The 22,720-nt window shown below is 38.3% G+C and overlaps 1 protein-coding gene across 2 annotated transcripts; it reads right to left on the reverse strand.

Annotated features, from left to right (window-relative positions):
- Positions 1–16,375: 16,375 nt before the first annotated feature.
- On the reverse strand, positions 16,376–21,800 carry LOC147615897 (putative 1-acyl-sn-glycerol-3-phosphate acyltransferase 4). Of its 2 annotated transcripts, none has more exons than XM_086778525.1 (3): positions 20,940–21,800; positions 19,773–19,903; positions 16,376–17,025 (listed from the first exon to the last, which is right to left on the reverse strand). In XM_086778525.1, exons 1-3 carry the CDS (start codon positions 21,680–21,682, stop codon positions 17,018–17,020), a joined length of 882 nt encoding a protein of 293 aa, XP_086634651.1. In that variant the 5' UTR covers positions 21,683–21,800; the 3' UTR covers positions 16,376–17,017. The 2 variants fall into 2 exon arrangements, with proteins under 2 accessions (XP_086634651.1, XP_086634650.1); XM_086778524.1 differs by lacking the exon at positions 16,376–17,025 and adding an exon at positions 18,222–18,734 and having other exon boundaries at positions 20,940–21,799.
- Positions 21,801–22,720: the final 920 nt, after the last annotated feature.

Genomic DNA, 22,720 nt, shown 5'->3' on the forward strand with positions numbered 1-22,720 from the left:
CGATCAATAAAGTTCAATCATTTTATGTAGATATTATTAATTTAGAAACTGTATTAATGTGTTTGTGTGTGCATTGTGTGCGCATATGTGTGGTGTGTGTACTCTCTCTCTCTCTCTCTCTCTCTCTCTCTCTCTCTCACACACACACACACACACACACACACACACATATATATATGTGTATATATATGTATATGTATATATATATATATGTATGTGTGTGTGTGTGTGTGTGTGTGTACACACACACACACACACACACACATTTATTATCCATATATATCTATGTGTATATATATGTTTGATACACACACACACACACACACACACACACATATATATATATAATGTGTGTGTGTGTGTGTGTGTGTGTGTGTGTGTGTGTGTGTGTGTGGGTGTGTGCATGTGCACACACACACACACACACATATATGTATATTAAAAATGTGTGTGCGCATGTGTGTGTGTGTGGTGTGTGTGTGTGTGTGTGCTGCATGCATGCATGTGTGTGTGTGTGTGTGTGTGTGTGTGTGTGTGTGTGTGTGTGTGAGAGAGAGAGAGAGAGAGAGAGAGAGAGAGAGAGAGCATTAGCATCCATAGATGCCAAATATGGCCATAGGACTTAAATGAAAAATCATGATCTATGATATCTAACTAATTGTGTATAAGTGAGATTTTTTCTAGTGCTCATGAGCACATGTACACTTAAATATAGGTGTACTCCCATGCAAGGGTGTGCCATATAGCCTAGTGTTTGTTTTTTAGCACTAACAAGCTAGTCTCATTGATCAAGGACCTCGTCAATTGAAGCTATGTCATTTATCTTGAATGAGAAAGGAAAGCTGTGAGATTGAGGGGTGGTTTAGGGGGAGAGAGAGAGAGAACAAGAAGAATAAGAAGCTCTTTTAACGTCGTAGGAACAATCCCAAGAGACCAAATATGATCTATCCGAGAGAGAGAGAGAGAGAGAGAGAGAGAGAGAGAGAGAGAGAGAGAGAGAGAGAGAGAGAGAGAGAGAGAGGAAGAAGAAGAAGAAGAAAGAGAATGGATTATCCCTCACCAATATATTGATGATGAGGATAGAGGTCAAATGTGTTGTCTCTTTTTACATTTTTATTATTTGTAGTAAGATACTTATATGAAGTAAGATGTCTTATATTGATGATGAGGATAGAGGTCAAATGTGTTCTCACTTTTACATTTTTATTATATGTAGTAAGATACTTATATGAAGTAAGATGGTTATAGGTACTCAAATCAATAGCTTCACATTCACCTTTCCATTCTATCCTTTATTACTTGTGCTTTAGGAGAAAAAAATCAAAGATGTGCTCTACTTTCTATGAGTACAAATTAATTCTTGTCTCAAATGAACTTTGTTAGCGTAAACAATCCAAAAGAAGCTCAATTGCATATCTTTTTTTAAATTTATTTAGGCCTCTAAATTAAGCTTAAATATCATGTGAGTACATTTGTGATGCATGTGCACATGTGTGTGATCTTTGCATTAAGGACTTTACGTTCTCATCATTAACATAACTTTTCTACCATTTTGAAATCATCACCATCCAACATTGCTTCTAACCTTATCTCACATCTTATAAGTTATAGATTCATCTAATGTGATGGGTAAAAGTTTTTTTTACCTAGAGATATGTCCATGCTTAGTAGTTTTGGAGAAATGTATGGGCCAATCACCTTTCCACATCAAGCATCCACCCAAAAAATTGACCTATTGAGCATAAGTCAAGGCTATAGAACTTTTTTATCTTTGCTATGCATTTTAAAAAGTCCTTAAACACAATTGATTATTTTAAATTTATAGCAATTAAATTGAATTTAAAGTAATCAACCAATTGTAGGTTTATCAAGCAATTAAGTTGAATTTAAAGTAATCAATGTAAAATCAAGCAATTGGAGGTTTATCAAGCAATTAAGTTGAATTTAAAGAAATCAATGTAAAATCAAGCAATTGGAGGTTTATATGTTTAGAATAGAAATGTACAATAATGAAAGGTTGCAAAAAATTCAAATTTCTTTATGCAATAAGAGTAGCACTTGTCAAATGAGGTTGTCTTCTATATTGGTTTAGCCTATATGTCACTATATGGGGGCCATGTATATTCAATCTCTTCCACAAAACCTAGACAAGTACAATTTTGTCTACTTGTATTGTTTGCATGAATTACATAGCTAGATGTGAATTGAGCTACTAAATTTTCTTCATATCATTCTTTAAGAGAAAATTTTAGAATTTTCTACTTCAAATACTATTTGAAGGAGATTTTGACTCTAATTCATGAATATAAGGTCACTATATCAAGACCCCATATTTAATGTGCATTTGAGGGGTATTTAAACCACCTACAAATTTTTAAATTTTAGTTACATCTCTTATGTAAATTTTGAACTAATATAAGTACCCACTCTATACCAAAAAGAATTAACATTTTGATTTAAAAAACCCTTATGTATGTTTATTTTCTATAACTTCACAAGAAAATTAAAACCCTTTTATTTTCATGCTACTATCTTATGTATTTTGTAGTGGCAACATTGAGGGGGCAAGAAATCTTGCTATGCCATGTAATAGTATACACTTAAATACCATGGGCTTGCATCTCCAATTTTGAACATGTTGCATGTCATAGGAGGCCAATGATGAAAGGAAACACCCACAAACTTCTAACAACCAAATACAAACCTAAACATGGTTATACTATTAGAAATCAATGCTCCAACCTAAACACTATCACAACACATGTGTCTATTTTGTAAGCCCCCCTTTTATGAGGAGAAGTTGCTTTGTGTTTAAAAGCAACATATGCACCTGAGAGATCTTGATTTGGCGTATAGCCGAGTGTGGCTAGATGATTAAGACAATGCTTAGATAGGTTTAACATCCAACCAAATAGACTACATGTATGTATATGTAAATAAATCCATATCAAATAGAACTACGTGTAGATGGAACTTCACAAGGCAAGACTGATCATAACTTGCAAAAGTGAAAAATAAATAGAGAACAAAAGTGAACTACTGTTGCAAACCAATGATTACATCTTTAATGGTAATTACTTCCCAATCATGTGCTCTAGTAGATGGGAGCTTCGATGACATTTGTGGGAAGACCTTGAGATGCAGGCTATAGGTAGGCACTGTGAAATAAGTGTATATATAATGAAGATAGATAGATAGATATGACATGTAGTTGCATAATTCATTTATATTTAGTACCCAAGGGATGGTGTATATATAATGAAGATACATAGATATGACATGTAGTTGCATAATTCATTTATATTTAGTACCCAAGGGATGGTGTAAGGAACATCGATTGTTGTTGGCTATATTAAGTCCGATTGGACCCAATAGAACATGTCACTTGATTAGGATAATATTAAACTAAATATGAGACTCATAGGAGTGGCCAGTATTGCAAATGGATGTGAAGTTAGCATTTTGGAATGGCCATCTCACAGAGGAGGTTTATGTGACACACCCACCTAGGTTTGAGATACTCAATTCAAAAAACAAAGTGTGCAGGCTTCAAAAGGCATTATATGACTGAAATAAGCCCCTCGAACATGGTATCAATGGATAGATGCTTTCTTTCTAAGCATTAGTCTTTCTAAAATCCCGTCAGATGTAAACTTATATATTTTCTCTGAGCAAGGCAACTACATGATTATTTTTCTATATCCGAGCGATCACATCAGATGAGGAACCATGAAGGGAATATTTGACAGATAAAGGAGATGTTGAGTTCATAGTTTGAAATGACAAACCTTGGGCTTATGCATTTCTATTTGGGGATTGAGGTCTGGCAAGAGTTAGATGGAATCTTCATTCCTCAACAAAAGTATATAGGAGAAATTTTGAAGACATTTAGCATCGTTAAGTGCAAGTCAATGGTTACACCCTTGGAGGTGGAAGATTTCTATGGATACGCTTCTCCACTTGTGGATATGAAGAAGTATAGGAATTTGGTGGTGATTTTGGTCTTTCTATGCAATACACAACCTGACATCAGCTTTACAGTCAGTGTCATTAGCAAGTTCTCAAATCAGCCACCCTGAGAGAACCACTGGAAGATAGGATTGTGAGTGTTGCAAAGTACATCAAAGGTACCATTAATTATGGCATCACTTATATATCGAGAAATTTCTTGATTGGATTTTGTTACTCGTATATTGGGCTGGAGATTGTGATAGCGAGAAATCTATTTTTAGTTACTATTTTCTTATTGGGCCCGAAATTACATCCTAGATTAGCAAGAAGCAGGAGGATGAGTATAAGGCAACATGCTTTGCTTCATGCAAAGCAGTCTGTTTAAGAAGGATTTTAGGAAACATGGGTGTTTCTCAAAAGGAAGTGACAATGTTACTGTACGATAATTAGAGTTGCATGGTGACTGCCAAGAACCCAGTGTTTCATGCTCTTACAAAGCATAGTGAGATTAAATATCATTATGTACATGAGCTTATAATGGATGGAGAGATGGAGCTTGTCTACTACCAACAACAAAGAATTGTACAAATATTTTCACAAAGGCTCTTAGGAGAGATTTGCTAGAGTGCCATCTTCATTGGCTCAGCATTGGTGGACCGAAGAGGTAGTTTACTTGTGCAGTAGACATTGAGGGGGGTTGTTTTGGAAAAGCATTTCCTCAATGCTCCACACTCGTGTTGTTATTATGGGGGTGACAGATGTGCTCTATGTTATAAGTCCCCCTTTATGAGGAGTAACCATTATAGTGAGCATACGAGCACACTCAACAGTTCCTAGTTTAGACACATTGGATGGTGGATGTGTGGCTAGATGGCTAGGAGACAGTGTAAGGTGACAAGCAGCAATTAGTCTTTGCCTCTATAGCTATACTATGTCAAACTCCCAACCCTTAAAACATACGAGAGAGGAACACCCTATGATTCTTTGTTAAACCCCAAAAGCAACCCTGACAAACCCTAGCTGAACAAATATGAACTCCCCAAGAAGATTTCACCATGATTTTTTATTCCAAAAAATTTGATATAGTATATTGCTAGATATTGGGTAAATGTGCACCCCAAGTGACAAGCAAAGCCACTAACACACTTGAACGAAACAAAACCCATAGTACTAAGCCTCACACATAAGACCCCAAGAGAGTGATAAACAACCAATGCATTACATTAACCATCCCAAAGGAGCAAACACTGTTGATATATTTCAAATGAGCTTGAGTTTATACAAAAAACCACAGCTGAATATGTCCACGAAATCGATACATGATTTTGCTTTATCAAAAGATACAAGATGCCCACATAAATTAGTTACTATCCACATCTTCTTCTTCCACTATTTCTGCATTAATTACCCATTCTGGTAAATCCCAAGCAAAATGTACATTACACAATCCTGCTGCTGGTAGTTGGAGTAAGATGAACCATTCATAGTCAGTCAATGTCAAAGGAATCTATGATGTTTATGGAAAACCACAGTTCAGATGTGTTGTATCCATGGTTCTAACACAAGAGACAAAATCATGATGTTAACCAACCCCACACACCTATACATCATATAAGATTTTGGTAGTTACAAGTTGGGGAAATTCATTAGTATGTGACTCCAACTTAGATGCAAACTTACCCTTATAACTTCACTACCAACTAGGAACACATTTACAACACAACCTCTTAAGGAACCCACACCTTCATCCTCAACATAAACTCCAAATTTTGTTAAACCCTTCACTCCTTGTATATTGACCTTGGCTTTCTAACCCAAAACAAGGCTCAACATGATGGCTATAAGTGGATACACAAAGAGAAGGCACTCTCACAACAGCACCCAACACATCACAATTCAACACCATGAAATAACCATGTTCAAGACCATGCTTATAGCATCATTAACACACATAATAAGTGGAGCCTTGAGTTGATATGAATTCATGATAGTTATGGCAACTAGACTCATCCACCTTTTTTCTTATAGCAGCATCACACCTTCATGGTCTCACAAGCTTCACTCATGCCTTTAGGACCTGCAAACATGGCCACCTTCACCCTTGTAATGAGATACCCTCACTCTCATTCTCCAAAATGCCTTCAAAAAAACTTTCAGTATACACAGCATAGCAACACGTACCCCAGTTCATGGACCAAAAAGTTCTCTTAGTATTATTGTCACATATCTCACAACACCATCCCAATTTTGTGGGTTATCACCTCTTCAAGCAGGGCGGCTTCAATCAAGACTCGGATGATTAGCAATTCAGAATTACTACTTTGCAATGATGTCCAAGTTTTTTCTGTGCATAAATCACAATTGATTTTTTCCTTTTTCAAGTGGAGACAAATCTAAACAAATTGGCACTTTCCATGGAGAACAATGCAACTATGTCTTTGCAAGAGAGAAAATGTTTAGATTGGAGAGCCGATGTAAACGTGAACATTATTTTGCCTTGGATCCTATCCATGGATGTAAACTTATTAATGGTTGTATATTCATACACACATTGTTATTATTTGGATGAATGAAATGTTTATATCAATGTACATGTCATTTTGAGGTTCAAATTTTATGTTTGATATTGCTCTTTTAATTTATTTTTGCAATTATTATGTTGATTACACATTGGGCCTCATTTGTTTTGATGAGTGAACTTCTTTGCATGGTTGACATGAGCTTCTTTGTATGGTTTGCATGCAAGTGGAAATGCTCTCATAAGCTTGATTTTCTAGGATTATAAAATAGAGATGGCTCTCTTTGTTTAGATACACTACTCTATGTTGAGACAAAGACCATATTATTACACAAATGGCTGAGACGGTTTAGATTATTTGATGTAAATACAATAATAATGCACATACCCTATTACATAAGGATTCTAAGCTAGTTGAGCATTTGCCACCACTTTCTAACACGTTGGGACAAACATGATGGGCAAACACTATGACAAATTCTTCCACAAGAAGAGGTCAAATTTAAGGACAAAGCTCTTTTTCACCTTCTGCGATCTTTGTGGAGAGATGAAATTGTTCTATTACTCTCAGAGGTTCTCCCCATTTTTCCTTTTTAATAGATGACTACAATATGAAGATCCAGGTGAAATTTGTTTATAATCGAGACAAGATCTAAGCTAAATAAATTTAGGACAAACAAAATGAGGAATACATGTCTTATGAGTTCTTAGACTTCTATAAAGAAAGAGGCATCAAGTAATAGATAACCCAAAAGTTAATACTCTGCACCAAAATGAAGTAGCAGAGCAAAATAAATATGCTTTCATCAAATGAAAATGAGACCTTATACATGAAGTTGGTTGTTGGGAGTCTAATCTTCTTATGTAATACCATTCCAAACACTAATTTTGCTATGGGTATTTTGAGCTGTTTTTTTTTTTGTGAATTGAACCATTAGAAAGTAAATGTGTGGGTGTTAGAGATACATCCAGGATACTTGAAGTACATTATTACCTATGGTATGGAAAATGTCCTTAGTGTCTTTTATGACTCAAATCGCACAAGACCTTGTGATTTGGACACCATAGGTAAGAGGGCATTGTTTTTCTCTTGGTTCGCAATGCATTTCTTGAATCACCAAGAAGCACCCTACAACACACTCTCATTGAAATAGGCTGAATACAAAGCTACTTGCTTTGCATCATGAAAAGCTCTATGGTGGCCGAGGAGGATTTTATACGGTATGACACAATGCTGCAATGTGATAACCACAATTCCATAACCAAAATTAAGTGCTTCATGCTTGCGCAAAACACTTTAAGCTTCTTTATCCTATGTGCATAATCTAATCAACTTTAGAGAGGTCGAGATGTTCTACTACTGAAAAACAAACAATGGATTCAACATCTTCACGAAGACTGTTTGTAGGAACTAGATGGACAAACATCGTCATTGACTCGACATAGATCGAAATACATCTTCATTGACACATCAGCACAACCGACATTTGTGTTGCAAGCCAATAAATATTCATGTTTGGATGGATATTGATGAGGGGTGGATGTCAATGCTCCACCCTTGTCTCTTGTAATGTCCAATCCATGCACATAGAAGCTCATGTATATACTATCCCTTTTACAAAAAGTAACCATAATTGAGTAACGCTAGTGCCCAACATCCCATGTCCACATGAGATGGTGGCCACAAAGAGACAAGATGGTATAGAGACCGCTTAGATAGGTTTGGTACCCTACCAAATGCATGTAACATGCTTGTGTGGGCTGCTATTTAGCAACATACTTACATGGGCCATTATCCCCATAATAGTCCAAACATATGATTGGTAATCTTTACTCCTTCACAACTTGTCTTGAGATTGTGGAACCCAAACGAGCATGAAAATGGTTTTATATGGAGCCAAATGTTGCAACAAGACCATGAGTCTTATGTGACTATCATAACTCATTGATGAACACACAAAAATATCATAGTGACCCAATCAACACCTACCACGATGGTGGCCACACACCCAAGGCTGCACAACTCACACATGTTAATTATAAAGCAACCCAATCAACACTTCCCACCATGGTGACCACACACACAAGGCTACACAACTCACACATGTTATTTACATAGTCACACTCCAACCCATCCACTCACCGGCTACTTTGTTTTATTGTCTATTGCAAACAGCCACCTATCTTAGTAGCTCCACACTACTTGCCTTCTTCTCCATTGCATCCTAGCTTCTTAGTAAGAGTTCCACAAAAGCCATCAAATCTGAACTTGAGTTTGGGGCTCATAGCCACCTATTACATCACATCAATTATAAAGAATAGTGTTCATCTTTGTTATTGCAATTTAAATTCTAAGTTTTATGTTGTAAAAGATCATACTTCCAGAGCTTGCATACAATCGTTTTACAAGAAAAGCAGGGAAAGAGAGCACCACCCACATATGTATCTCTCTTAGAACTAAACTCAAAATTGATTAGATTATGCTCACATCTCCTCTCATCATGAGGAGTGGAGTAGAAGAGTGACAGCCTCCTTCCTTATTTCAAGGCACCCACCATATGTGACCGCACTCAATCAACTATAGAAGAACATACATTTGCTAGTATCAATCATATCACAAAGACATGGGCCAAATCCGACCCCAAGACTTTAAGGGGTATTTAAATAACACTTTCCCACTCAAAAAGAAATCCCAATTTTTGTAAGGAGAGTCAAGACCTTTTTCATGTGTTGGGGTCGTATTTGCCTTGTATACCACACCTTCACAAGCCCATCAGTTTTTATATATTCAATGCAATAACAGTAATCAAACATGGTTACATGTGAGCACTATGGCCTTGCAAAAGCTAGCTAAGCCTCATGACAACATAATGAGTGTAGGACATCTAATTTCCAACCACCACAACAATCTCAAAAGCTTACAAAATCCCTGGAGAGTTGAAAACTCATCAAAACATTTGTGATTGTTATAAAAGTAACTACCACTAATAACCACACTAGTTTTGAACTCAATTGTTTTAGATTTAATCTTGCCGTGTGAACTTCTGTTAATGTCTCAAGTGCTAGACTTGTATTCTGAATAAACATATTATATATATATTCACATATTTCAAGAAAATGTCACTTTCCTAGATTAATGTAGTTGTGGTGGCCTACATAGTTATAGTCAACCTTTCCTTTCTTGCAAATGACTTCTCAATCACTACACTTGAGTGGTTCTCTCTATTATAAGAGATTCAAGCCGTCACCACATTGAATGCTTCTCTAGTTATGGGTTTCTTTTATTGTTGTTGTCACCTAGGGTCCCTTCTCATGCACGTGGCCTTAGATCCACTGGCTTGTTCAATCAAGGAGCAATCTAGGTATAGAGACATCTATTAATATTGTGATGGTCACCTTGCATGAAATGTGGTCTTTAGATCCATTGGCTTCTTCAATCAAGGAGCAATCTAGGTATGGAGACATCTATTAATATCGCGATGGTCACCTTGCATACAATATGTAGCATTGAAAATCCAACTTCCTTTGGATACACGTGTAGGGATCATGATGAGATCAATGCCCCTGAGACCATCACCTCACCTAGTTCCACAAGGCCTTTTTTGAAACATCTTTGAGAAGCTTTTGTAAAGAATTCAAGAAGGTAAGAACATAACTGAGGGAGTTGATATTGAAGAAGCCAAAGATAACTGAGAAATCCATGGTGTTGATGTGGAAGTGTTGAAGAAGCTTTTGTAAAGACTTCAAAAAGACAAGAACATGACTAAGGGAGTTGATATCAAGGAATCCATAGATCTCCAAGAAATCCATGGTATTGATGTAGAAGTGTTTAGGATGATCATGTTGCTCGTGCTACTCCTTAATGTTGGTAAGAAATTTTAGAGAGAAGTACACAACTTCAAGAAATTTTAAGAGACACTACAAGAGAATGAGAGCATACCAACGGCCCTATTAGCAAAAATATAACTAGATGCCGGGCTTCGTTTTGTTGGTACAGTCATAGAAGTGCTGGTACGAGATCATTGGTAAAAGCGCTAGTAGGAGCACTAGATATACTAGCAATAATTTTGCTAGGAGCACTGGACCAGTAAAAAGTTTTAAAAATTAAAAAAATGGATAGAGCTTGAAAAATGCTCCACTTTTCCTTTTTACAGTATGATGTTCTAAGCTACATATCTAAAGTTATGTTTATCTCTATATAGATAATTAATACACTGTTGCACTACAATTGTGATCCACACTTACATAGGCTTAGTCATCATCCACACATATGTCAGCATGGGATATGGATGTGGGAATGGGTGTAGACATGGATGCTTAACGGCTTGATGCCCACACTAAATCTATGCAAATGCACTTTGATTAAGCATAAAGTATGCATGGATTGCATGGATACTAGTAGTTAAATAGCGACGATAGAAGCCATGTATACTTTATGCCCAATCAAAGAGCGTAAACGCTTGTGCCAATTGTACATAAAGCGTCCATGGCTTGCATGGATGCATAGCATCCATGGCTAGCACGGATGTTAGAGTTGAGTACCATGGCTTGTGTAGATGCTAGTTGAGTAGCATGTATGCAAGCCATGCTGCTTTACATCCAATCAACAAGAATTACGCTTACTGATTATTATTGGGCGTAAAAAAGGGTCCTATGCTTCTATGTAAGAGGGTTGTGACATGGTTTGATGCATTTTGCTACAAGAAGCGATGCATAAATCCATGCTTTCTATGTCTATACATATAAAGTGCTTCTATTCATGGTGTGAGGGCTATGAAAATCTATGCCATGAATACTTTGGACATAGCATACTAAGTGTTATGGCATGCTTATGCTTATGCTAAGTGCAAATCTTATGGAAGATGTCCAAAGTCGAGAACTGAATTTGGTATATCTATTATCACACTAATGATGATTCTGTGGGGTCATCCATGAAGTTAAAATATTTCGTGCTAAAATACTTTGGCAATATCCTATACTATAAAGGTTTTCTTCACTGGAATGAGATGTGCAACTTTAGTCAACCTATCTACCACTACGAATATGGAATCATGATCTCCACTTTATTAATGGTAGATGTTAATCCCATTTTTTATTAACAAGTATGCTCCTCCAATTGAGGACATTAATAAGTGTCATGAAAAGGCACTATAAAAGCTGTACATTATGTGATATTGGCCACCCAAGGCCTTAGTTAAGTAAGTTTTGGGTGCCCAAGTATGAATAAGGACCAAATGTATATGAGGCATTTTAATGAAAAGACACAATCCCCCTTTGTGCTATTGAGAGCTCTTCCTTGTGTTTTGAGAGAGATTGAGAGATAGCATTCTAGCATTTGTGCCTCTTCTATGCTTGTATGATTCATGCTTATGTGGGAGAGTGAGAGAGAGTGATTACCTTATGCGACAGTGTGAGCAACTCTACAGTGACAGCATGGAGGTGGAGCTGGGAGGTTTGGAGCTTAACAAGTGATCTTGGAGACCTCAAGGGACTCAAGTCCGAAGCATTGGTAAGTGCCCTACGAGACAGTTGTGTTCTACTGCTCTTCCTTTAGGTGAATGCATTGAGTTCCCTCTTGGAGGTGTGGTAGCTCATAACATTTTTGGCGCTGCTACCGTGAAACACCTTTTTTTCTTCCTTCCTCTTGGAGTTTCAGCTTCCATTACATAAGATTCATGATTGCCTTTGCATTCTGGTAGTGCATTGTGTAGGAAATGAATGGATAAGATTTGTGTGGAAGTAAAAAATCGTGAGAAATTGGTTGTGTTTGTTGTGTAATTGTGTGGTGGAGTGGTCTTGGAAGAGAGCTTCATTGTTTTTTCTAGTTAATTTTGATATTTGCATCACTGAAATCATCAACATGATGTAATAGCATTAGGCCTCTTATGAGCCTAAAGTGCCCGGACGGCCATAGTTTAAGTGAGTGTGAACACTTATGGCCATGTATATAAGTGAATTTCTCTCATAATACAACATACTCTCCCATTGTGCAATTGAGTCTTGCTCTTGCTAATCTCTCTCCCTAATGCATGCTAGTGAGTGTGTGTGAGTGAAGTGAGGTGAGAGGAGGGACGAGAACCCGTAGTGCAACGCGACGGTGTGACAACGCTTGCAAGAGACACGGTGGAATTGCTTCTCAAGGAGTTATAGAGCTTGGAGACCTCAAGGGTTACGAGCTCGGCCATTGGAAAGATCCTCAAGGACAGTTGCAGTTCACCAGGTAATCTCTTTTTGGATGTGTTTCAAGGAGGGTTAGGATAAGCCTTAACATTTTTGGCGCCATTGCTGGGGAGCCATTCCTTGGCTTTTTTCATCGTTTTGTCTCTAATCTACACATAACCCATTGCCCATTATCTTGATTAGTGATTTTCCATGAAAAAGATGTGGATTTGATGGTGATTTGTGTGAGATTTGGTGTAGAATAGCTCTCTTTTTTATTTTTGAAAAGAATGCTTTTTACTTAATTTTTAGATTAATTTGTTGTCTTTGTTATTGTTATTGTTTTTGTTATTATTTTTATGGTTTTTCAAGTTCTTAGGTCTTGCACATAGTTTGTATTAGCTTAGTTTGCATCCATTACATCAAACAATGCAAGAAAATGCATTTCTTAGTGAATGATAGCTCTCTTTAGTTTAAACATAGATCTAAGATCATTAATTTTAGTTCAATTATGTGTTTTTTTAAAATTATTGAGATTAGGCTGTTAGCAAGCATTAGGAATAGCTTAATCTTTCAAAAAAAATCTTAAAACCATCAAAAAATCCTTGAATTTGATTAATTTCTCTTAATGGACTGATTTTTGTCATTAAGAGTGATTATCTTATTCAAAGAGACTAAAAATTTTAAAAATGTGTTAATTGGGATCTAAATTGATCATATAGGTAGTCGAAATTAAGATTTTTGAGTGTTTTAAGAGCATCTAGATACATCAAAACACCTAATCACATCAATTGTTTGATCGATTAGAGAAATTTGACTCTCTTTGCTTAATTTTGTCTTAAAGAGGAGACTATAATTAAGAGTCTAATTAATCTCCTAATTTAGATTAATTTATACAATTATTGATGTACATAGATTAATTTCTCCTTGCTCTATCCAATGGTGTGCTCAATTGTGTGAATTAATAAAGAATTAATGGCCAATTAGAGTCTTTGATTAGTGTAAAAGAGAAAGATTAGTGAAAAGATTAATCTTAGATAAATCATTAATCACTTTTTTACATAACTCATTAAGGCTAATGAGCATTCAATGAGAAGATGCTAATGAGTTATCAATTTGTCCATTTTGGGAATCATTTATGAAGAAGGGTACATGTAAGGTGTATCATTAAAGAGTTGACTTTTTTATTCCACTCACCTTTTTTGAGAAAATGCCTTAATTTCCACGTGAAGTCCGGTTCACATGTGAAGAGTTTTTCACAGCGTGAAATAGAAGTTCACGCGTCAAAAAAAATCAAAATCTAATTTCCACGTGAAGTCCATCCGGTTCACGCGTGAAGAGTTTTTCACGACGTGAAACATAAGTTCACGCAGCCAAAAAAAAAAACCTTGAAATTCAATTTCCACTTGAAGTCCAGTTCACGCGTGAAGAGTTTTTTACGGTGTGAAACATAAGTTCACGCAACCAAAAAAAATAAAATTTAATTTCCACGTGAAGTCCGGTTCACTCATGAAAAGTTTTTCATGGCGTGAAACATAAGTTCACGCGCCAAAAAAAAATCAAAATTTAATTTCCAAGTGAAGTCCGGTTCACGCGTGAAGAGTTTTTCACAACGTGAAACAAAAGTTCACGAGATATTTTTTTTTATTTTTTATTTTAACAAAATCATCACCATCCAACGTTGCTTCTAACCTTATCTCACATCTTATAAGTTACAGATTCATCTAATGTGATGGTTTGCAAAAAAAATTCAAATTTAAACAAATTGGCACTTTCCATGGAGAACAATGCAACTATGTCTTTGCAAGAGAGAAAATGTTTAGATTGGAGAGCCGATGTAAATCTGAACATTATTTTGCCTTGGATCCTATCCATGGATGTAAACTTAATGGTTGTATATTCATACACACATTGTTATTATTTGGATGAATGAAATGTTTATATCAATGTACATGTCATTTTGAGGTTCAAATTTTATGTTTGATATTGCTCTTTTAATTTATTTTTGCAATTATTATGTTGATTACACATTGGGCCTCATTTGTTTTGATGAGTGAACTTCTTTGCATGGTTGACATGAACTTCTTTGTATGGTTTGCATGCAAGTGGAAATGCTCTCATAAGCTTGATTTTCTAGGATTATAAAATAGAGATGGCTCTCTTTGTTTAGTTACACTACTCTATGTTGAGACAAAGACCATATTATTACACAAATGGCACAAAGAGTTTCACAAAAAGGTCGAGATGGTTTAGATTATTTGATGTAAATACAATAATAATGCACATACCCTATTACAAAAGGATTCTAAGCTAGTTGAGCATTTGCCACCACTTTCTAACACGTTGGGACAAACATGATGGGCAAACACTATGACAAATTCTTCCACAAGAAGAGGTCAAATTTAAGGACAAAGCTCTTTTTCACCTTCTGCGATCTTTGTGGAGAGATGAAATTGTTCTATTACTCTCAGAGGTTCTCCCCATTTTTCCTTTTTAATAGATGACTACAATATGAAGATCCAGGTGAAAATTGTTTATAATCGAGACAAGATCTAAGCTAAATAAATTTAGAACAAACAAAATGAGGAATACATGTCTTATGAGTTCTTAGACTTCTATAAAGAAAGAGGCATCAAGTAATAGATAACCCAAAAGTTAATACTCTGCACCAAAATGAAGTAGCAGAGCATAATAAATATGCTTTCATCAAATGAAAATGAAACCTTATACATGAAGTTGGTTGTTGGGAGTCTAATCTTCTTATGTAATACCATTCCAAACACTAATTTTGCTATGGGTATTTTGAGCTGTTTTTTTTTTGTAAATTGAACCATTAGAAAGTAAATGTGTGGGTGTTAGAGATACATCCAAGATACTTGAAGTACATTATTACCTATGGTATGGAAAATGTCATTAGTGTCTTCTATGACTCAAATCGCACAAGACCTTGTGATTTGGACACCATAGGTAAGAGAGCATTGTTTTTCTCTTGGTTCGCAATGCATTTCTTGAATCACCAAGAAGCACCCTACAACACACTCTCATTGAAATAGGCTGAATACAAAGCTACTTGCTTTGCATCATGAAAAGCTCTATGGTGGCCGAGGAGGATTTTATACGGTATGACACAATGCTGCAATGTGATAACCACAATTCCATAACCAAAATTAAGTGCTTCATGCTTGCACAAAACACTTTAAGCTTCTTTATCCTATGTGCATAATATAATCAACTTTAGAGAGGTCGAGATGTTCTACTACTGAAAAACAAACAATGGATTCAACATCTTCACAAAGACTGTTCGTAGGAACTAGATGGACAGACATCATCATTGACTCGACATAGATCGAAATACATCTTCATTGACACATCAGCACAACCGACATTTGTGTTGCAAGCCAATAAAATATTCACGTTTGGATGGATATTGATGAGGGGTGGATGTCAATGCTCCACCCTTGTCTCTTGTAATGTCCAATCCATGCACATAGAAGCTCATGTGTATACTATCCCTTTTACAAAAAGTAACCATAATTGAGTAACGCTAGCGCCCAACATCCCATGTCCACATGAGATGGTGGCCACAAAGAGACAAGATGGTATAGAGACCGCTTAGATAGGTTTGGTACCCTACCAAATGGGCTACATGTAACATGCTTGTGTGGGCTGCTATTTAGCAACATACTTACATGGGCCATTATCCCCATAATAGTCCAAACATATGATGTTGCAACAAGACCACAAGTCTTATGTGACTATCATAACTCATTGATGAACACACAAAAATATCATAGTGGCCCAATCAACACCTACCACGATGGTGGCCACACACCCAAGGCTGCACAACTCACACATGTTAATTACAAAGCAACCCAATCAACACTTCCCACCATGGTGACCACACACACAAGGCTACACAACTCACACATGTTATTTACATAGTCACACTCCAACCCATCCACTCACCAGCTACTTTGTTTTATTGTCTATTGCAAACAGCCACCTATCTTAGCAGCTCCACACTACTTGCCTTCTTCTCCATTGCATCCTATCTTCTTAGTAAGAGTTCCACAAAAGCCATCAAAGCTGAACTTGAGTTTGGGGCTCATAGCCACCTATTACATCACATCAATTATAAAGAATAGTGTTCATCTTTGTTATTGCAATTTAAATTCTAAGTTTTATGTTGTAAAAGATCATACTTCTAGTGCTTGCATACACTCATTTTACAAGAAAAGCAGGGAAAGAGAGCGCCACCCACATATATCTCTTAGAACTACACTCAAAATTGATTAGATTATGCTCACATCTCCTCTCATCAAGAGGAGTGAAGAGGAAGAGTGACAGCCTCCTTCCTTATTACAAGGCACCCACCATATGTGACCGCACTCAATCAACTACAGAAGAACATACAATTACTAGTATCAATCATATCAAAGACATGGGCCAAATCCGACCCCAAGACTTTAAGGGGTATTTAAATAACACTTTCCCACTCAAACCCATATTTTGTAAGGAGAGTCAAGACCTCGTTCATGTGTTGGGGTCATATTTGCCTTGTATACCACACCTTCACAAGCCCATCAGTTTTAATATATTCAATGCAATAACAGTAATCAAACATGGTTACAGGTGAGCACTATGGCCTTGCAAAAGCTAGCTAAGCCTCATGACAACATAATGAGGGTAGGACATCTAATTTCCAACCACCACGACAATCGCAAAAGCTTACAAAATCCATTTGCCTTTCCAACTTGGATAGCATCTCTCAGTGAATAACCTCCAGCCCAACAACCTTGCAGCTCTATACTAATTAGCATCTACATCAAGTGTGCTCTAAACTTGGCATTGTAAGTCAAGTAAAAGCATCTAAGAAGCAAGGCAACCTACAAGTAATTTCGAGGAACAAGAGAGAACCTGCTTTTTTTTCCAAAGAAAAGATCCTTCCATTAGTTAAGAAACAATCAGCCTAAAGGCTAAAATGTATACGCTCAGAGCCCTCAAAAGAGGTGAAGAGAAAAGCTGGTGGGGAGGTGTTCTCTCCATGGCTGGCCACTCTCGGAGAGGGAGACTACCTCATACAATGGGGGGAGGGGAGGGTGCGGAAGAGCCAAACAGGAGGCTTGTAATGCCAAGAGATCTCACTGGCCCTATCACAAAGAAAGGGACCCTAGTGCCATGTACGCAAAAAAGCTTCTCACTGGCCCTATCAGAGTGAACCTACTTAAGGGTAATGCACTAGAGAAAGGGTTAATTGCATCAAGTTTTCGGACTTGTCAATGTAAACGTAATTCTCGCATATGCATGCACTTGTACTAACATAATTTTTCACTTTTGTTTTGCAGTATGTCTTGTTCAATGAACAATACCAAGAGAAACAACAACAACAACAGCCCCCCCCACCCCCCCCCCCCCCCCCCGCGGGCTCCCCCCTCTTTTCTTTCCCTTTCTCCCCCCTTTTTCCAAAAACAAAAAATAGAAGAAATAATAATAATAACAAAAAAGGGGGGGGGGTGAAAAGAATACTGTTTTCAGCAAGAATGGCACCATTTTTCCGTAGAGCTGGGGGTATGAACCCGAACATATCTGGCACAATATAACATATCACTCTCTTGAACAAAAGAATATGTTGGTCTATATACACATGGAACAGTAATTGCATTTGAGAGTACCTTATCATAGCACTATGAAAATGGTATCATCATTCCAATAGGCCGTGGCTTGTAATCAAAATACGTGGCAGCAGTCAGGCACACATAGCTAACAGCAACATACACTTTAACCCAAAGGGAAGGGATAAACATGAACCATAAAAGTCCACATGTACACACCAGGATGATGCAGAAGTTGGCCATGCCCGTGACCATGCTTAGATCCCCTTCTACCTCACTGCCTGGGAAGGTGCCCTCTTTATAAAAATAGCTTAGGAGTTCATCCTTCCTGGAAAACTCCTTAACTAGCCATGCCGATGCTTCGGGCTCTGTGATGGGGATGTCAGCTATAGGGGTGCGCTCGATATGGATATGCACTTCCTTTGGTTCCGTACCAAGAGCATTGTCGATGAACAGCGGGCACTGATTTTTATAGCCAATGGTGAGATCATAAACTGCCAAGGTTATCAGTTGCCAAGGTTAGAACCAGAACGTTTCACATCTTTCACAACAAACTGCAGAAAGTACAATGAGATTATGAATCGATAGCATCATTAAGCACTAAATGCTTTCCCTCCCCCCGCCCCGCACCCCCTTTCCCACATGCTTGTATAGCATGGGTGCTGCGTGTCTCACCACACAAGAGGTTTACAAAGTCATTACAAATGATTTTTTCATAGGCAATCAAAGACAAGGCATAGAAACCCCACCTCATTCGTTAAGCACCACACTAAACAGGTTCCATATACTCCCACATGTACATGCCCCATGCACTATGAATTGGCAGTTCCTCAAACAGTTAATCTGGAAGTATTCCAAGGGGACCATACAGCTCTGGTATATAGCAGAGATGCAACGTTCGCTTGGTTACATTTTTCTTTCATAGCCTCACGTGATTCATAAGTATGCTCAGAATTGCTGGGCGTTTGAGAGGACGAGCTCTTTTGCCTCATGGTAGACTGGACATTGGATAAGGGTGTGCTCTTTTGGCTGGTGGAGGGCATGTGGTAAGGATTCTCCTTGAATCACTAGAACAAAGTTTTCCGGCTTACTCTCACTTGAAGCCTCTATGGATTCCTCAATGCATACCTCCCGCATTGTGCAGTTTAATGGTCCAACATGGCAGCTTCAAACACCCCTAAGCTTGATCAAGAAAGGGCTGAGGGGTTGTTTCAGGCACTTCCACAACGCCAGTGCATGGGTATGAGAAAATACTCAAAAATGGAAGCTCAAGAACAAAAAAATCTTCGACGTTGATCTTGGCACAAGATCATTCATTTGGATGTGGATATGAACACAAAAGAAGGTTGGGATAAGCCCATCTTTTCCCCTAGCCTAAAATGCTATAGAATATGGTGCAGGTAAATTTCGTTATGCCAGGTGGAGATTCAGCAAACCCACTTCTTATAAATAGACCTTAAGTGAACCAAAGAAAGAAGGTAATATCAAGCACCTTACCCTTCATCGCTTCTTTGTTGTAAAGGTGAGAATACCTGCATCAATGGAATTGTGAAGTTGGGATATGCAAGCATAAAATCCCTTTGTTCGAGGTAAAAGAACGTGATTCAACTTTGGCAGTGCATGCTCCTCTGCAAACTTTTGACTTCTCATGCACTTTTCATCACTGCATTTACAAAGCATAAAAAATCTATAATCATCTCCCTCTCTCTCTCTCTCTCTCTCTCTCTCTCTCTCTCTCTCTCTTTCATATATATTAGTACGGCTAGAGAGAGTATGCTTTCAGTCAGACCACCTTTGACTCGCCAGTTAAACTGGCAGCTCTGGAATGAAACCAAGAAGAGAAACTAGATGTCAAGATGTTCTGATGCCTCATACACAGTAAAGTCTCTATCCCACACACCATTCTAGCAAAGTTGCAATCCACCCCTTTCAAAGTTCACACAAATGCCTCATTTCAGTCGGTCACAGGATGTCACGCCTAGGAGACACCCCAGAGGGCAAACAGTGGCTACCATGTCCTGCTTTCACATCATCTATGCACCTGGTCTTGCAGGGGGTGGTGTGCTCACATCACAAGGTGAATGACTTCACGTGGGCATACTGCCACCACTACAGTATAATGAAATGTCCCATTAATCACTTCCACATGAATTGAACAGAGTTATTAGAGATGGTATTTGGCAGATATATTTCTTCACGACAAGGATTGCTGCTCCGGTCTAGAATGGCCATGTATCCTAACCACTCCCGCACAATGCCTGAGGATAGCATCATTCAGATGCCAGCTTAATTGGGAGTGCATGTCACGTGCACTAAGAATCTCAATGGGGCAGCTTAGGGTCCCAACATGCAGGCTCCACATTGAGACAAAGAAGAGAGGTAGATACGACATGGGAGAACCGTGATTTGGCAGATATATTTCCTCGCAACAAGGATTGATGCTCAGGTCTAGAATGGCCATGTACCCTAATCACTCCCGCACAATGCAGGAGGATAGCATCATTCAGATGCCAGCTTAATTGGGAGCGCATGTCACATGCACTAAAGATCTCAATGGGGCAGCTTAGGGTCCCAGCAGATACAGACAGAGGAGCATGCCTGAAATGCCCATAATAACTTGGCATCAACCAATAAAGCACAAACACATTAGATGAATATGAGATGAGCCATGGGAAACAAGAATGGGAAGAAAACCATACGTGTAGTCAGTGCCCTCGGGGAAGATGACCAGCCAGAGGGGATCATGAGGGTCTTTGAATGTGGAGAGAAGTGAGGCAAAAACAGGCTCATCCACCTGCCAGTTTCTGTCAATTAGGAGAAACTCAAGCGCATGGAAGGCCCATCCAAACACAGGCACATTCCTCACACTGCTCTTGAGCACATACTTGACATATCCTATTCTGTTCTTGCGAAGGGCCAGGCTCCATATGTACATCCAGTCCACCTCTGTTCGGTGATTGCACATCACCAGCACCCTCTCCCCTGCGGGGACCTCGTGCCCAAAAAAGGAAACCCTTGTCTTGTTCACCTTCTCGAAGAAGAAGGGCCACATCGCTAGCCAGTGCCCAAAAAGGAAAGAGACAAGCCTTCTGCTTTGATGTATGCTGATGAGCCTGAGAGAGAAGAACGCGAAAGGAGCCAGACATATCAAGGAGGCTGAGGCTGAGCATACGAGGATGGTGAGAACCGCCACAGCTCGGATTACTCTGAAGCAACCTAGTAGGCGATGCCGCTGCTGCTGTTTCTCTTCTTGTTGCTGTGGGGGCAATCGCCCATTAGGGTAAACTGCAGAAATCTGGTCCTGGCTATTGCCTGTTGCTGCGTTCTCCATAGTGGGCGCTCCACTGCTGCTCCCAGGACTGCTTGGCTTCATCAATTGCTCCATTTTTTGGTATGAGAAACCCATTTCATATCTGATCTGGTCATGGTTCTGAGAGCCCATTTAGAGACGTGCTCAAGCAGTTGTAAAATTTGGACTCTGGAGCTCGAGGTTGAAACTTGGGATTGTAGTAGAACTGTAGGATTATACTAGCTTGGTCCACACACAAAGATGGGCTTGCTCTAGTGTCCAATGGGGCTTTAGATAGACTTAACCAACATGATGGGGCTTTCCAGTGCACACACACATCAACTGTACCCATAGTTGCTTCTTGACCCCGTCACGCCCGTTCTTGAGCATTTTGGCCGTAATATACTTGCGAAATTTTAAACTGCTCGTCAAAACTTACATTGAAATTTTTTTAAAAAAAACCTTGCTATATTTCACCACACCCATCAATTTTGAAGGGCAAGGGTGCCTATCAACCCAACCATACATCAACTCTTCCCATCGTGGATAAAGAAAGGATAGTAAATGTGGACGTTGACTAAAGGCCCATCAAGAAAGCAACTTGCCCCTTTTAAAGAACAAGAAATCATCTCCAACTAGGGTCCAAGTTTTCCATCACCCTCCCCATCATAATTTCTTTTTGAAAGGCGTCACACCTATTTTTGAGCATTTTGGCCATAAAATTCTTGTAATTTTTTAAAATGCCTATCAAAAATTACACTAAAATACCAAAAAAAACTTGCTATATTTCACCAAACCCATCAATTTTGAAGGACAAGAGCCTCCAAGCTCCACTTCGAAAATGAGGTTGTTCTACATCGTAGGTGGGCTCAAAATACAATGGTGAGCCTACGACCTTGTGTGTTCTAAATCTACCCTAAAGAGGAAAATATCCCTTTGAAGGTGAAGGATACAAAAAAAACAAAAAAAACTTGCTATATTTCACCAAACCCGTCAATTTTGAAGGACAAGAGTGCCCGTAATAAATCAAGCCTACTCCATGACCTTCAAGCTCCACTTCGAAAATGAGGTTGTTCTACATAGTAGGTGGGCTCAAAATACAATGGCGAGCCTACGACCTTGTGTGTTCTAAATCTACCCTAAAGAGGAAAATATCCCTTTGAAGGTGAACCTGAGAAAGCGTGTGTTGGA

Source organism: Cibotium barometz, chromosome 39, assembly GCF_041138505.1.
Source record: "Cibotium barometz isolate CiBa-2024 chromosome 39, ASM4113850v1, whole genome shotgun sequence".
Classification (NCBI taxonomy): Eukaryota; Viridiplantae; Streptophyta; class Polypodiopsida; order Cyatheales; family Cibotiaceae; genus Cibotium; species Cibotium barometz.

Bases quoted from the DNA above. Each gene is read 5' to 3' on its own strand.
- LOC147615897 (XM_086778524.1), bottom strand. From the start codon at position 21,682: ATGGGCTCTCAGAACCATGACCAGATCAGATATGAAATGGGTTTCTCA. The intron at 19,904-20,939 runs GTATGGTTTTCT...TTGTAAATGCAG, and splicing joins CCCGAGGGCACTGACTACAC to TGATGAAAAGTGCATGAGAA. The intron at 18,735-19,772 runs GTATTCTCACCT...TAACCTTGGCAG, and splicing joins TCACAATTCCATTGATGCAG to TTTATGATCTCACCATTGGC.